Source organism: Egretta garzetta, unplaced genomic scaffold, assembly GCF_000687185.1.
Source record: "Egretta garzetta isolate BGI_Z169 unplaced genomic scaffold, ASM68718v1 scaffold197, whole genome shotgun sequence".
Taxonomy (NCBI): Eukaryota; Metazoa; Chordata; class Aves; order Pelecaniformes; family Ardeidae; genus Egretta; species Egretta garzetta.
This window is the reverse complement of record NW_009260274.1, coordinates 392,746-410,815: the sequence shown is the minus strand read 5'-3', so window position 1 is coordinate 410,815 and position 18,070 is coordinate 392,746. Positions and strand designations below refer to the sequence as shown.

The window sequence follows — 18,070 nt, the reverse complement described above, 5'->3', positions numbered from 1 at the left end:
TGCCTCGGATTTTATTGGCTCCTATCACACAAACTGATGACATGAATGCACCCTAACTCAAGAAAAACATGGGAAGCAAGCAGCTAGAAAGAACAAAACCAGAATTAGCTAAAATTGCATTTACTTATTTTAACGATTTCAACAACAATTTTACAAACCTGTAACAGAATATTTGGCTGCTCTAAAATAAAATCTTTGACATTAAAATTATTTAGTCTTTACAATCTTTCTAGATAGTTCCTCAGCATCTGCTTCACTGGCTGTAGGACTGTTGAAGGTTTTATAGAGGTTCAAAAAGCAATTATAGAAGAAAAATCCATTAATTGTTATTGAACAGACACACAACTTCTAGCCCAAGAAGTCCATGAACCTATGAAACATGCCTGATTTCACATTCTTCCTTACAAAATTTTGGCTATTTTTTCAGTCAGAATACTGGACGAGATAAACCTTTGATCTGAACTGGCCTTGCTGCCATCTTACTATCTTTATTAGCTCATTTTCAAAGATGAATGTAAAATGGACCAAAAGAAACGTAACATTTTAATGTCTTCTGTTTATATGTGATGCCAATATAAACCTAGTGGGATTCTGAGAAGTTTGTTGCTTAAATTCTGCTGGAAATACTCTTTTATACATACAATGGACCTTGAATTTAGCCCAAAGTACTCCCCAGATCATCCTGTTAATAACAAAGTGAATCTTCCTACTACATCCATTTATCTATAAATCCCAGCAGTTGATGACTACAAAGCAGGGAATACAAGATTAAAAAAACCCCTGAGTATACTCAGATAGGATGAAAAAAACAGGCTTCCATGTTGTATTTACAGTAGTATTTTGGGGGGGCAGGGGGCAGAGGGCAGTTTTTTACTTAAACCCTTAAAGTTAAAAAAACATGTAACAAATACTACTGATAAATTAACTGAGAAGACATACAAATTATATTTAAAATTAATATATAACCAATCAATACAATTTAGGAAGACAAGGCAAAAGCAATGATAGTATCAGCATGTAAACATTAAACATCTCTGCAAGCACAAACAAAACATTAAGTTAACTATCCATAACCTTAACTGGGAACATTACTTAACCATATGACTGACTCCTGATTCAGAGTCTAAAACCACAGATAAAATATTTAGTATCCCAAACAGCATAAATTCCTCCATCCATAATATTTACAAAAAATAACAGACTTTTAAATGGTGTCTCTGGGTTTCCACTTCCACAAGATAAAGTAACTACGGTAAACTGTGCTAGAGTCTATAGAAATGATTCTTCCTCACAAATGAAACCTTATAGATAGACAGGCATAAGCAAAGGGATCAATACGTAAAAAAATTATGAATTACTTTTCAAACCACAAGAGTAAAAACATGAAAAAACAACAGACACAAGCTTGGAAAAATCTTTCATTCCGCAACCCTCCTTTCTTTTAATCAAATGAATTTTTTAAAGAACTACTGGAACAGAGAGCAGCATCTTCCCTTTGTTCCTTGTACATAAAACGATTGTTCTTAATTTTCCCAAAAGTCTTTCTTTCTGAAGGAAACAAAAAAAAAGCCCAACCAGAAACTCAGAAAGCACAACCCACAAAACAATCACTCTTTTATTCCCTTATTCACTTTGAGTCAAAAGCTACTGTTTTCATAATGATCTACAAATTACCATAAAAGCACCGCCAGCACCTTATACCTTACACAAATCTCACTAACGTTTGTCTCATTTTGCATTTTAGTAATCCTGAATTTCCACATTCTTTGCAGAAAAGTGTTATTTTGGATGATAAAAGTATATATTGCAACAAGCTACTTCACAAAAATAATCAGGGCATATAATTCAATTATAAACATTAAAAACATTGAATTAGAAAATGAGAGAGTGTAAATATGGCATTTATAAATAGAAAGGCTACAAGTAAATAAATGAAGAAATGTGATTTGCAAACAAAATATCAATATTCCTTCAACTGTTAATCTACTTCCTGAGTTTGCTTGCTTGGATACATGTATGAATATTCTTTTATCTTAAATCCTTTGACAGTAAACTCCAGATTTTTACTTTCTTCAAAATGAATTCAAAGAGAAAAGATCATGGGCTGCTGGCTAGTAATGCAAAATCAACATTCTCTGCAGAGTTTGGATCAGACTGTGCTATTCACTGACGTCTGCCGTCTGCACTGCAAATCTAGACTTTGATCATTGAACATAATAAAATTATTTCTCCTCAGAATCAGAATGGAAGAGTAATGGTGAGTAACAGTCATACAAACCTTTTCTGAAACAATTATTCAGCAGCTAAAATAAACATGCCATCCGGGAAAGTACTTTTGTTGATCATTGACTGCAGAACTGTTATTACTGTTCATCAATTATTTCCACCTACTTTTAAAAGATAGGCCTTTCTCATCAAACAAATCAAATGACAACTGTCTGATAAGTCTTCCCCTAAGACAATGTTGACAAGAAGACACAGTCTGAAGGGCTGAAATTTTAAGTTTGGTGGGTGAAAAATTTAAGTAGAAAACCTACAAAATATGTGGTAGAAACACAATGCATTAAGAACCAAACTCTGCTGTTAGTTTTCTTGATGTGGTAGATGGTGGTAATTAACAACTCTGTTTTACCATGAGTTTGTCAGTCCAAGGTTATCACGGTATTTTGCCATTTGAGACCATGCAGGTACCCTCACAGAACATCAGCAATTCAACACTGAGTGAAACTAAGCAGCACATATGCAGAACTACAGGCCAACAACATTACAGAAGAGCTTGATTCAGAATCCTAAACTGGTTTATGGGTTGAAAGTTCAAATGGCAAAATGTATGTAAACCAGCTCATATACCCAGTCTCACTTTCTTACATTGAAAAAGTCAGAACAGAATGATTTTATAAAGCTTGGACAAATGTAACACAGAAAAATAGGTACTGGGAGAGATCTTGTGTATGTTGTAAATGCATACTGTTAAGCCTAGCAGTCCTAACGCCTAACATCTGGGTGTTTATTTGCCCAAGTGTGAAGTCCAAGGTAAGCCAAAATCCAGGGTGTATATACAGTGCATGATGATTGAGACACAAACATAAGATCAGAAAATCTCTCTTTTTGAGTAGTGTCACACTCTCAAAGACTTTTTCAAGACATCTTTGAATAGTGAAAACCCTGTTTACTGGGGAAACTAAAAGACAGCAGAATTCAATGTGCACCAACATTAAGAGGGTTAAACAGGTACAGTGGTAAATCACAAAGAGTAGATGATGTCTCTTGGAGCTCAGATATGAAACTTTCAAACTACTTAATGCAGAGGACTGAATTTATACATGGATCTGGAGAGGATTCAGTGATTCATGACTAGCAAGTGTGAATTCTACACTGAACAAATCATCTGAAACTTAAATAAAGTGTTAACTATATAATCCTATAAACCCAACAAAATTAGAGTAGTGAATTCTTTCTGTAGAAGGAAATCCTCTCTCACCAAATTGACACCGTTCTCGAAAGAAGGCAATCAGCACGTAGAAACTCTTTAAAAGTTCTTAAAGGAACTAAGTCTCTTTGGGATAGAAAGGAATCACCCTTGTGAATGAGGAGCCATCATGTGAAAGAGAACAGAGAAGTGACAAAGTGTGCAGTCAATACATACTATTTAGAGTAGCAAAACTGAAACTAACTTCAAAAAGTTGCAGAAAAACATCATAGTACTGAACACTTGGGCTTGTAAAGCTTTTGAAAAAGCCCGCTCAGTAATCTAAGGGACCAAGTGACTCGGAAACAGAGTGACCAATAAATTAAATATAAATAAAGTGATGCATTAGTTTGGGCATTAGGAAAAATTTCTTCACAGAAAGCGTTGTTAAGCACTGGAACGGGCTGCCCAGGGAAGGGGTCAAGTCCCCATCCCTGGAGGTATTTAAAAGCCGGGCAGACGAGGTGCTTAGGGACATGGTTCAGTGGTGGGATGGCAGGGTTAGGTTAATGGTTGGACTTGATGATCTTACAGGTCTTTTCCAACCTAAATGATTCTATGATTCTATGTGTTGAAAACCAGTCCTAGCTTCACACAGTGTCACTCAAGAACGAAGACTTTGCATTATGATAAAATATAATTAACGTCCATGAAAAAAATCAGTCCAATGTTCAGTAGCACTCAGTCCACCCATCAACCAAGTAAATGATAGGAATTATTTGGAATGGAATAGAAAATAAAGAGAATATAATTGAACTGTTCTATAAAAACACGGTTCTCGCCCTCCTCAAACACTGTTGCCGTTCTGGTCCCTTTCCTCAAAAAGAAGCCAAGAGCACTGGATGCGGTTCTGAGAGGTGTAAGAAGGGTCCAAGCTACAGAATGGTTTCCAGTGTTACATACAGAAACCTATAACAAGCTCCTTAACGATTCTTCAGCTTGGAAGAGACAACTTGGCAGAAAACGAGAGGTTTACAAAACCATTTATTGGCATAAAGTTATCTAGTTAGCGGTGTCCCTGCTCACTGCAGGGGGGTTGGACTAGATGACCTCTAGGGGTCCTTTCCAACCCAAAACATTCCATGATTCTATGATAAAGAACATGGATAGTGACTAAGTATTCATAATGTCCTGATACAAAGGAAGGCAAGCAAAGATTGTAGGAGGTAGGTTTAGAAAACCCCCAAAGTTAATGGCTCCTCCTGCAACAGGTCAGAGATTTGAGGGAGTCCATGGCAGAGAATGTTGTGGATGCAAGAAAGTTTGCAAAGGTTCAAAACCAGCCAAGTGCTTTGAAGACAGTCCTTACTGCGATCTGAAAAGTTTGTCAGTGGACAGTTAGTTTATCAATAGAAAAACAGATTCAGAAAATTCCCAGAGCTGAAAAAAGCTGGAAAGAGAGAGAAAGATGCAAATGAAGTGTTATGTAACCTTGCCATGCTTTTGCTCTTCCCTGAATGTCTGTTTATGGCCTCTTTGCTAGGCACCTACCACAGATATCTGCATAAAATACACACCAGCACGCACGCATACATATATATATATAAAAAATTTATTTGCACGCATATAATCTTTGCACAAAGAATGAATAAAACATCTCAGTAAAGACTTGGATTCTTCAAGATCTCCTAGAAATCCTGCTTATTCAGTTTCTATCCTCATCTTTATCTATTTCATTTATCATTTCTTGCAGTTCTTAATCCGTGAAGTTTTCTCCCCCCTTTTTTTTTTTACACTGAGGTTTTTGAAAGATTTGACAATTCACTGTTATGTAACGTGCACTGATGCCTAACCAGGAATTTCTTGTCCTTTGAATGGAAATTTCCAAAACTAACCATGAGACATCCTTGTGCACTGTCAGTGCTGAAGCAGAAAAGTGCAAGGATACAGAAGAAAATAGGAAGTGAGACCACAGGCAGAAAAGGCTGTGTTGGTTTTGTGATAATCAAATACTAGCAGATAATTGTGCTAATCAGTATTATAAGACCTCACTAATTCATTTTGCAGCTGTAGAGATCTGTAAAATGAGAAGTTGATCACTGACCTGTCTGAAACATAAATATTCATGGAAAACATTTTTCTTTCTTTCTTCATAATAAACGAAACTCTAATTTTCATAACAAATGTTGAAGTGTAAGCCTCCAAAAGGATACATAAATGTATACTTGTTTACTGCACCTATATATGCTCATTTGCTTTGATTTACTTGGGGTTTTGATCCATACTTTTTTCAGAAGCAAATTGTGAATTTCAGAAATGTTGCTGAACAAAAGTGTCTGGCTCATTTCAATTTGCTATGTGGCATAAAGCAGGACAGTGCTCCTGGTGCCTGGTGACAGCAACAAGGGTAAGCTTCAATCGATAGGTAAGCCCACAGTGCTGCTGCAAATTTGGAGGAAGACAAAGTAAGAACACCACAAGATAGGTTTGTGAGTGCACTGACCACATGGGAGAGAAAAGGTGAGTAGGATCTTTTCTCCATTTCCTTATGCTTCTTTTAGCTTAAAAAATGAAATGAAATGTTTGGTCAAAGTACGTTGTAAATACGAAGCACAAAAAACAATGAGAAGGAAGGGAAAGGCAACGCTGCCAGCAGCAAGACACTGATCTCTGCATGTAACAGAACTATTTCTGGAAGTATCATTCTTCCGCTCTGACTTCTCCCCATTTTCATCGTCCAACTCCATGCAAGAGGGCATATGAATGGGAAATTACATGTGTCACATGGAGCTATAAAGGCTGTTAGTAAGAGCAGCGTTGGTTATGTCCTTTCCCATTGAGAACAAGCTAAATGTAACCATTTCCCATTTCCAGTTCTTCAAAACTTGTTATGCTGCCAGTATACATTTAAGAAGAATGCCCACTTTGTCAAGTAGCATTAGTAACAAACGCACACATTCTTTTGCCTTTAAATATATAAATATTTTTACAGCAACTCAATTTCAATACAGTATAATACAATTTATTATAGCAATTATCATATGATTGTATGTTAAGCATTGATGGGTATTTTCTGATACAAGCAAAATTCTGACTTCTCTCACAGCACCCCACAAAAAAAGAAATAGCAAATACAGTAAAACGAATCTTGACTCTCTTTTCTTTCTAAGATTAAGGGCAGAAGTATTGGAATACTATGACAGGAAGTTGCAGGAAGAAGAAAAAAGAAAAGACCTAGACCAAAACAGGAGCTAAGACTACATGAAAGGCTTCAAACATTCCCCTTTAATTGAAATGTTCTGTAATTAAAGCCAATTTTGATAGTGGAGAGCATTATGGGTTACACTCACATTTTATTCATTCCTTCTTTTTTACTTAGGCAGAGATAGGTCTCTCCTTAGTACTGCCAGAAATCCCAGACAAAAACCCAAACCTTTGATTATAACAAACACATCCCAAACTTGGTAAATGTTGCCTTTCATAGTTTACCTCTCAGGATAATCTTTAGAAATGTAGCTAAATTCTTTAGAGCCTCCTATTTGTAATCCTCAACCCACTTAAGACTGACTTAGTTATCAGAAGGAAGTAAGCAAGGTGTTTCTTACAGTCTGCAGTTTACACCCCTCCTGATCTCCAGTGAGATGTACCTAGACTTCCTCACCATAACATGGGATGAATGCCGCTGGTCTCAGGCCACGGGCTGACATTTTTTTCTGTATCCAGCAGAGCTGACAAAATCAATGACTGTATTCCTCCTCCTGTTATTTGTCATGTTCAAACCAGAGTTTAGCCCCACTGAATGATGTGGGAAGACAGAACATTGTAAGCAATCCATAATTCTCTAGCTACAATAACCTGGTTAGTGTACATCGTTTAAGCAGGTGTTCTCAGCTAGCCTCCTTCCACACAGCAGAGCTGGGAATATGGGGATTTCTTGCAAAGATGAAATGACAAGTAATTTGGCATCTTCTTCTTTTTTTACAGGCCTAACCAGATGCAGAAAAGAACCCGTGTTGACGGCTATATAAAACCATGATGGCAGTTAGCTGCTCAAGTCCCACCCTCAGGGGAAAAAGGTCCTGTGCATACCTCAGTTCCATTTCAACCTGCTTGGTTTAAAATTAAACAATTTATTTGCAACTGCTGTTCCCCAAAAGCACCTCAGTCTGGGGACTGGAACGCTCTCCCCTTCACACTGTGCTTCTCTAATGACTGATCAGACCGAGCAGTGACACGTGTATTCTGTGGAGATTACACTTTTTGTTAATTGGCCATGTTCAATCTAAAGAAAAGTAGCAGGATAAATAGTCTGGTTCTGTACAAGCCATGGTGGCAGATGAAAAGAGCATTGAACAGGGAAAATGAAGGAAACATGAAATAAGCAAATTACAGACACAAGATTAATTCAGGCTTTCTGTTGATCACAAGAACTGGATTTTATCACTGCAGATAAGACATCCCACACTGTCACTGATTCAAAGCCTATCTGCAGTGATTGCACTTTATGTACCAGTGCATATGGGCATGACTGCAGTTACAGTCTGCAAATTTTTAATGTGCTTGATGTTACGAGCACACAGTAAACACTGTCATATGGCCAGGTATTAAGTCATACATCTTGGAGGAAACAAGACAGGCAATGCCTACAGAAACACAGCAGTAACTTGAAAAACAGCAGTTCTAAAAAATAGTACAAGGGTCTTGGCTGAGAAGTCATCTAAACATGATTTCCTAATGGTGAAAAGGGGGTTATGCCTAACAATGCATATAGCATTTCTTTTTGATTGGGTGCTGGTATATCCATGTGCCCTTTGCTAACATTCGCATTTCAGGAGGGATGTGAATAATCTTGAAAAGGTTTAGAGAAAACAGATACGTGAAGAACACCTAAGGATTAGAAAGCACAAAGCGCTCTGGTTCAGCACAGACAAGCTTTTCAGGAGACTAGTATGGGTTACTTTGACCTCAAACTATCTATTCCTACAGGGAAACAGAACAGAAACATCTTCAGTCCAGTAGACAAAGTCTGTAACTTCTACTAAGACTGGAAATTACCATTTGAAAATCTGTACCACAAATAATGCAAATTCTTAAGGGAGAAGGCAATTATTTGAGGACTTACCAGAGGAAATAGTGGGGTTTCCATCATGTGCTATTTAAAAATCAAGATTGGATGTGCTTTGCCAAAAAACCATGTTTTTGTCTTAATCAGCCCATGAATATCCTGTGTGTCATACAGAATCTCAGACTAGACAATCAGAAATCGCCCCTCTAGGCACATAAGCTATTAATACATATTCCTGAGTTCATGTAGACTGAATAAACCAAGGAAGATATATGTGTCAGTGAAAAAAACTCTGGTGACTAAGCAACTATCTTGTTCCTTAAATCCAACTAGTATTCAACAGGTTGTTCTGCTGATATGCACTACAAATCAGGTCAGGAAGTATACATGATTACTGCGTGCAACTGTTCCTGAGAGACTGATAATGAGATCAGGAACTAAAAGTACAAGAGCCTCAGCCAGAAAAGCCTTGAAAGGATCCCAGAATCCTGCAGACAGAAGAAGAGACTGCAGACAAGGGCATATTAAGTCATTCTATACCATGAGCCTAATAGAATAATTGTCACAGTATTTACTATGATGCAAAGCAAAATTTCCTTTTAAAACACAGATTACATGGCTTAGTGCAGTAAGAGCAAATATAAACCTGAGAGATCACAATCAAATGTGCACAGCTGATACACATATATTTCTCTGCACAGTAGCCAAGAAGCATTCAGCTCTACCCTTTTGCTACCACTGGCAACATTCTCCCATTTCTCTTAAGTTTTTGTTTTGTATAATCAGAGTTATCAGACCAAATGTTGCTTCTGTGGTTCAGAAACTGTGCAAGACCAATATTCTCTTGCCAATGAAGAGAAAAGGAAAGAAAATGTGAGACACAGGTGCTCTCATACTGTTGTATCGTTTGGTCCTATGTATGGCACAGCATGCACTGATCAGTTCCTTTTTCAGTTGACAAGAGGCTTAAAATAAGGTCTTTTTAGGCAGGAGGGAAGGCATACAGGGTATATGGGCACACAGAGCTAGAGGTAACTTGTGATATCAAAACTTAAGACTTGTTTATTCTATCAGAGAGGTGTACATAAATAGCAAAGGATCCACATCAATCTAGACAGAAGTTTCCTGATCAGAAAGATTTAAAAATGTTCAGGTTAATTATTTAAATATGTTTATCTTCATAAAAATGACTTAATAGATTTAGAGAAAAGGGATACTTAGAAATTTAGAGTTATGCTTTATTATATCGATCAAAATAAATTTGCTGAAGTACATGAGTATAGAAAACTCACCTTCCAGAAATTATCTACTTTGCCATAAACGAGAGATTGATTCTGCCTTTTGATGTCATTAATGTGTTTAATGTCACTGGAATTCAGATGCTGCTCTACCACAAATCCAAGGAAGCTGTTATCCGGAGTGTGAGCTGCAAGAAATGGAGCATATTCAAAATGTTTTAAAGTATCAGTTAATGTTACAAAAGCATGAATGTTGTCAGAAAAGCAGGTACAAGGAACATATTATTCAACAGATCACTTCCTTCACATTCATACTGAGAGATACATTTGCTTGTTCTATTATTAAGAATAGTTCTTATTTATTTTAAGTTCTGCTGCATATGCCTACTGAAGCAAGCAGTTATTTTCTGGCTCATTTCTGACAAAAATTCTGTAGCTGGACCGAAGCCAATGATAATGATTTTTTGTGTGCTGAGCTTTATTTTATTATTAGAGATAAGAGAACCAGAAGAAATCCAGCTTGACAGAGATGCAATACCAACAATTTGAAAACACCCTGGATTCATGCTTGTTAAGAAAGTTGCATGTTGCTCAATGTCATAAATAAATTTTAGCAAATTTTTTGGGTTCACCTCCTACATTGGAAGAGCTAACACCAACCATCCAACTCACTGCATATTATGTATCCATGCTAATTACTTGCCTACAAAGTCACACTACGCAGAGCCGAATACAAATTTCACTGCCTAATTCACTCAGACATATCTATCATAAAATAGTGAAAGGTGACAACTGAGGCTGGCAAAATTGTTGTTAATCCAGCACCCAGACAAAAAAAAAAGTGCATGCAAAGGATATGCAATATATGCTTAGTTTTCTATATTATTTTTAGCCTTTGGTGGTTTTTTTTGTTTTTTTCCAGCAGTGACATCCAGCAATACTGGTCACTGTTCTCCTCCTATAAAGATATAGACCTATATGCTCATTAAAACTAAGGGGGTTTTTGTCATTTTGGGTTTTTTTCTTTTTGTAGAGAGGGTGTTTAATTCTGAGGATGGACTCCAACATTCCAGGCTTCAGGTAAAAATCCACCCCTACTATATAAAAATTACTCCAACATGTGGGATTTTTGCGCCTCTCTAAAAAGTGTCATAGCCTCACAAATTTACATAGAAATAGGCTGCGATATATGCTAGGATCTCCTCTATAAGTCTCGCTTTTAAATTCTGGTACACAAGCTGAGAAATCCTTACTAAGCATACTTTGCAAAGTTAAAAAAAAAACCAAACCAAAAAAAAAACCCCAAAGACAATGTCCTGGGCACTTGTGACACCTATGGTCAGAGTCCTAAGAAAGAAAAATAAATTATATTGACATTTTGAGGTTTTGCTTTTTGATTCCTGAAAATCAGCCAACTGGATAATGCAGTAGAACAGAGAAACCATACACAGTGTACACTTCCCTCTGCCATTACATTTAGTCTTTCAAATGACAATTACTCTTTTTCACAAAAAATGCCTCAGCAACAGCTAGGCACTCACTTAGGCCCAAGGACTTTTTAGAATTTAGCATAGCAAATGACACGTTGCAAATATGCCTGAAAAGGGGCATTTTTCCATCCTTTCATATTTTTGGATGAGAGACTGCATTCAAAGGAGAGGCAAAGCAGTACACACTCAAAAGAAAAATAAACCTTTGTTAAAGTTAGCACTTAGAACTGGTGGAATTCAGTGCCTCAAACATCACTGACAGGAAGCACTCAGATGGATTTTTAAGCAAGATCATGCAGTTTTAAAAGTACCAGTGCTGTTATTTTGCATAGAAGAATTTAAACAAAAAACATAAAAAGGGGAAAAATACTCCCATGCTTCTGGAAAGCTCAGAGAACAATCAAGCATTTGGTAATATGCCACAGGTTTGAATGTGGCCTGCTTGTTGCTCAGTAATGATTTTCTGCCCTTATAATCAGAGTTCTCAAAACATAATAGAGTCTGGGGATCTCGGGAAGCTGTCCAGGGTTCCATTCTATCATAAAATCTTTACTGATGCATAACATACACTTTTAATCACAACACCATAAAGATGGTGCTATCTCTGCAGCAGAAAACTAAAAACAAAAATAAATTTTAAATATTGCAGAACACTTACTCTTCTGCACCTAGCACAAAAGCAGCAAAATTCTTGAATAATCTATAGCACTGGAATCACTCATGTTTCAGAATAAGTTTGCTTGCAATCTCTGTGCCAATCTTCCTTGCAAAGGAAAACCAGCAGTCACTTCCAGTAGTAAAAATTGGAAATGGTTATTTATGGAAATTCCAATATACTCTTCTGAAAATTTATTATGAAGTGATTTGCTCTGAAGGAGAGTGTCTGTAACAGTAGTCCATACTGCCACAACAGAGATCTTCTCTATAGAGAAGGTTTACTTCTCCATTTCACAGAGCGGGTCTGAGGAGGGCACACACAGAGCAATACCATGAGTATTCACGCAACTATTTTCCTCAAGTGCATCATCACCCATAGGGCTATCTTAACAAGACCTCACATATAAATTTCCCAACAGCTGGACTACTTAAATACAGCACAATTGAGCTTTCGGCTCCTTTGCCATTTAGGACATAAACCAATAAATATTAGCAAATCATGTGGTCACAGAACAAGCTCTGCTTACTAATGTCCAGACACAAACTCTGCAACCACTTCCAAGTCACATTTCCCCACCACGCGTTTTGTTACTTGCTTCGAAACAACTGTGAATGCAGCCTTTTATCTTTTGAACAACCTTCACTTATATTTCTCTGGAAAAACTTGCACAGCAAATGTTGACAGACAAAATATGCTTCAAGAAATATACAGGGCAACTGAAATCAAAGGCATGCCAACCAGACAGCAGCATGTGTAATTCTGCTATGAAAAGCAGAAAAGTTTGAAAGACTTGACTATGAAGTCTCATGAGAGAGAACAGTGCATGCCCTGGCCTTAGCCTCAGGCAGGGACCACCAAACTTTGGAGGTCAAGCTGGTCACTGGCAAATTTTTCTTTACAGACTTGGGCTGAGAAGTTGCTGCACACAACAGCATGCACTTTTCTCTTTCCTAAGCCTCACTGACCCTAAAGCTAGCTGGCAGTGGCGAATCTTTCTGCACCCTTCACAGATAAACTTGAACCACTAATAAAACATGCAAAAGAGAAAGATCCTTTGATTCTAGAACCCAGTGTCATAAAGTCAAAGACTAGGGCTGGAGCAGGTCACTGTAATCACTTTATCTGACCCAATTTATATGGAATTTTCCACAGGTATGCTGAGAATCAAGTTTCCTACCATTATTTATATTAAGTTGATACTGTTATTTTCTGATCATTGGATGGAAGGACCATAGAGCTTTTGCATTGTCTACAGACACTTATTGACACGATTCTGCCCAGTATTGACACGATTTAGCAGTATTAAACCATCAACTTGTCTTTTAGAGCTTTTGCATTGTCTACAGACACTTATTGAGACGATTCTGCCCATTTAGCAGCTGTGTTTTATTAAACCATCAACTTGTCTTCCATAATACAAAAATCCTTCTCAATGAAAGCATTCCTTTTTAAAGCTCCAAATTATTTATATACACAGGAATACTTACGGAACATTGTATAAAATTGCTGTGGATTAAGGTTCCACTTTCCCCATGGCGTCTTGTGGCCTTTAGACTGGGCATAATGGGCATGGTTAAACTCTGGTTCAGTTCCAAAGGAATCCAGAACTCTTAGCATACACCTAAAAGAAAAAAAAATATTTACTGTAGGTACACATGCATATGTGTGTATATATAAGCATGTGTGTATATAGACACAGTTATGATATTTAAGATGTATTTTAGTTTTGTTTCCAACTGTGGTTGATTTATAAACTGAAGGTACATCTTAATTTCAAACATTTCTTTTCATATTACATTCACAAAGACATTACAATCAGCGAATTCAAGGATATATCAGACATTCCAATAGCAACCCTGGAGCTTATTTTGGGTTTCTTTGTTCTTGCAGAATGAAGTTATGCTTTAGCATCCAAGTAGAGCTTATGGGAATGCTACTGTGGTCACCTACATTCCTGGGCCTCTGAAGTAGAATTTAGGCAGAAGAAGAGAGGATTCTTCACCTATTTTCTAATGTTCTCATCCATTACTACAAAATCAACACAACGGCCAAGGGCCACGTGCCAAGAAGATCAGAGCAGAATAGTGCCTTGTCTTTAGACAACTGTATTTAGTCTCCAGGTTCTGACTTTTGGGTCAATTAGACCTACTGGAGAAGTACTGAAGAAAGCTTAATTTGCTGAACGCTTGCAGCCAGACTGACCATTTATTTGTTTATGAAACATTTTGTCACAGACTTTTGAAGAAAAAATAATAAAAGTCAAATATTTGCAACAATCAGTCTAAAACTCAGAAAAACTTTGGCATTGGATTACAAAGGGTCTGGGATGAGAGAATCACACACAGTCCTTTATTTAAACACCTATTAATTCCTTGTAAAAAATTTACTTCTGAGTGGCTCCTTTCAAAAAAGGGCCCACAGTACATGAAAGGCAGAAAAAGTCAAATGAGGGCACACGTTTTAGCATACAGATTTTGGAAGTTATGCTTCCAAAATGCAGCCTGCCAAACCTTTGATAGGGCTTGGACAGGAACTTTATGGCTGTCCTACTGACCATTGGCTCCACTGCAAATGGATTGGATTATACGGCTCCAGAGCTGCTGACCCTACCGTTCTTCAGCCCTCCACAAACAAAATTTTCGGAAATGACTTATACAGGATGTGTACCTACATCATGTGCCACTATGTTATAAAGACATGAACTCTTACCCTTGCACATTGCATCACTGGGCTTGTATGTGCTAAGGAAGAGAACACAACCTCATGGGTGGCAGGGAAGGGAGGTAGCTCTAAAAGCTACTCTTAAAAATGGCTGTATTTGCCAGTCTTCAACATTTCCTGTGCTCCAAGCCCATATACATCCTGTTCAGTAAAACACCAGGATTTTGGCTTTAAAATGTGAAAGAATTTAGTCCCCAAAAGGTGAAAGAACTTAGCTCCAACTATTTTTCAGCTTCAAAAGATGAAAGAATTTAGTCCCAAAAATACATTTACATATTTCTTATATGTTGCTACTTTCTCTAAAGCATCCATTGAATTGGGAAATAGAAAAAAATCCCCAGCAACGTTTAAACTCTCATGTGAAATGCCACCTTTGTGTTTGAAAGCACAAATAGAGCAAATTTACTTTTTTTTTAAACTTTCACAGAGATCTTTCAAGCAAAAAGAAAGTCAAAATATACAACACATTATGATTCACCAAACAACAAAAGCTGACAGATCAGTTTCTGTGCAGTGTTTTATGTCAACTCTTCTCAATGAAAATATTTTACAACAGTGGCAATTATCTCTGCATCATACAAAATACTCCAGCAGGACCAAAAACAACTTCTGCACTGATGAATCATTCAGTAATAAAAGCCCTCTTATTTCTTGGCAGGCCTTAAAACAAAATTCTTATCAAATATACAGCTTTTGGCCAGGTACTTGAGTATAGGGAATGAAAAATGGGTGAAAGCTACTGAAAAACTGCAACATTACTAGAGTTTGCTAAATTATATATGTAAGGAGCACTACATCGCATGCGATCATCACCAAGTGCTTTGTTTCCTCTCTTTTGCCTGCATTCAGATGTAAAGGTGCGTAGCACTAATTGTTCATAGGGCTCTGTGTAACAATGTCCAAAACACACAGGGTCTCTGAAGCAAGACAGGAAATGTGATGCACCGGAAACTAAGCCAAAGCAGGAAGCGGGGACAAAAAAGTATATTTATTTGATTCAAGGCTGTTGTGGTTTAACCCCAGTTGGCAACCAGGCCCCACATAGCCGATCACTATCCCCTGCCCCAGTGGGAAGGGGGAGAGAATTGGAAGAGCAAAAGACAACTCGTGGGTTGAGTTAAGAACAGTTTAATAATTCAAATCAAATAGAATAACAATAATGATGATGATGATAAAAAATTGTAGTGAAAAGGAAAACCACAAAAAAGGAACAAACCCCATGAAAAACACGTGATGCAACTGCTCACCACATGCCAGTCAACACTCAGTCAGTTCCCAAGCAGCATTCGCTGCCCCCCCAGCCAACTCCCCCCAGTTTATATACCAAGCATGACATCATATGGTCTGGAATAGCCCTTGGGCCAGTTGGGGTCAGCTGTCCTGGCTGTGCCCCCTCCCAGCTTCTTGTGCCCCTGGCAGAGCAGGGGAAGCTGAAAAGTCCTTGACTGGTGTAAGCCCTGCTCAGCAACAACGAAACCATCAGTGAGTTATCAACATTCTTCTCATCCTAAACCCAACTCATAGTGCTATGCCAGCTACTAGGAAGAAAACTCTATCCCAGACGAAACCAGGACAGGGCATAAAGAAAGTCAGAATGACAAAAGATAAAAGATCACAGCAGAGAGTACAAGTGCGTGCAGAAACGGTATGAGATATCAAAGGTTGAAGTGATGAACCTAATCCCTGAAACGCAGCAAAGAAAAAAGAACTGCTAAAGATTTAAAATTTAGAAATGAATGTAAATAATGCCATTTATGCTGAACTCATATTGTGGCATATGTAGGAGTGCCTCAATTGTCTGACCAAGTACTATAATTCCCATTTGTTTCACATAGTGGTTTACATCTCTTTCAATTGAACTATTTTTAAACAAAATTTTGATTTTACATATAATGTTTTAGCATTTCTAAAGTGAAGTAATTAATTTTGAAAGTAGCAAAACAGTATTTTTTTTTAAAGCAGGGATATATTTATATTTTAAATAAAAGTGTTAATTTAGTTTGATTTTAAATTTAGTTTTTCACTCAGTTGTCCCCACCTAGCTTTAGCAGGAAGTTGTAGAGAATTACAGCACACCTCGTAATTGGTGTCAGACTGATTAGTCTATTGAATAACTAATTAAAAAGAAGATTGGTGGGTAGCAAGTGCTTATAGAAATATCCATATTAAAGTCTTCTTCTAAGATATTAGACGTTGACAATTTTGGGGCCTATAAAAAAAATACAGACAAAAGTAACTCAGGATTATGATCATTTTGAATGTGACTGTTTTTCCTTAAATACTGGGCATAAGCATAATCTTAACTGGGCTGTCCTACGGGAAGTATTTATACATATTTATTCATATCCTTCTCCCACCTGAGGTTATAATTTTACTCTTGCTTATATATACTTTGTCTTTGTCTACATGAGCAATGCTGTCCAGCAACACCCATCACTGTCAGCAACTAGTGCCTATGCCAGCATAAACTGTTAAATAAAGGGTACATATATGCCAGTGGCTGCAGATATCTTCCTGGGAACAAGCTGGTCAACACCCAACCAATTCTGGTTTGGAAGCTTTGTAGGTGCATTGAGCTCAGGGACAGCAATCTGCCAGCACAGATACACAGATAGACTTCAGACTGTTTTGGCTTAAGTCCAGACAGCTCAGATCATTAGCAGCTCATATCTGCCCATAGAAATCCTCGCAGACACATGCATGAACTTTCAGGCCACTCAGTACTTGCATCTAAAATGGAAGAACTTAGTCAGAAAGTAATCCTCCTAAAAGCAGATGCATTCTAGAGAACATGTAAGACGCAGGAATGTTGCTCATTTTTCAGGATAGCTGTCATGTTAATTTATTTCAAGAATAAAACCAGCTGGATTTTTGGCATATGGGAATGAGTCATTGTTAAAGAGACTGTAGAAAAATGAAAAAGTACCAGATTCTTATGTGCTGTATGGAGGATGCGGGTGCTAAGAAAGGCAATGAACTGCACTCCTCAAACTATATTAAGCTACTCATTTTTATGTTGCTTCATCGCACATAAACTGCACTAATCCAGACTTCAGCACTGAAAAATGCAGCAAGTCCGGGCATTCTTCTCACTCAAAAATGAGATCTGTTTTGCTGTATTCATCCTATTTACAGGACCAATTATACCACAGATAAAGCACTGTGGTACTTTAGTACTACCAAAAGTCATTGGTTCTACAGATCTCAGACACACAGAACGGTATTTCAGTTATTCAGAAATACTCACCTCTCAGAGCAGCAGGGTCATTCTTTTGAGCCAGCAGTTCTAGAAACCTGATTTGCTATTACCAAAATTTCCTCAGGGCTCAAGTTCACTCACAAAGATTATAAATGGCACTCTTATCAAGAGACTGTTCTGAAGGCATAGGTGTATTCTACCACTTTATTCCAATCCTTATTCCAAGTGAACAAACAAGTCTTTATTTGTATTTGAGCCTGGTCTGCATAAACCAGCACATCTGCTGAAAA

At 37.4% G+C, this 18,070-nt stretch overlaps 1 protein-coding gene across 4 annotated transcripts in view; it reads right to left on the bottom strand.

Moving 5' to 3' along the window:
• MGAT5 (alpha-1,6-mannosylglycoprotein 6-beta-N-acetylglucosaminyltransferase) overlaps nt 1-18,070 on the bottom strand; it is a 130,516-nt gene that overhangs the window by 28,206 nt on the left and 84,240 nt on the right. For all 4 annotated transcript variants that reach the window (XM_035897877.1, XM_035897876.1, XM_035897875.1 and 1 more), the window contains exons 10-11: nt 13,348-13,481; nt 9,767-9,900 (exon numbers count right to left, since the gene is read on the bottom strand). In XM_035897877.1, coding sequence (XP_035753770.1) covers nt 9,767-9,900; nt 13,348-13,481 — 268 coding nt within the window. The remainder of the gene's footprint in view (nt 1-9,766; nt 9,901-13,347; nt 13,482-18,070) is intronic.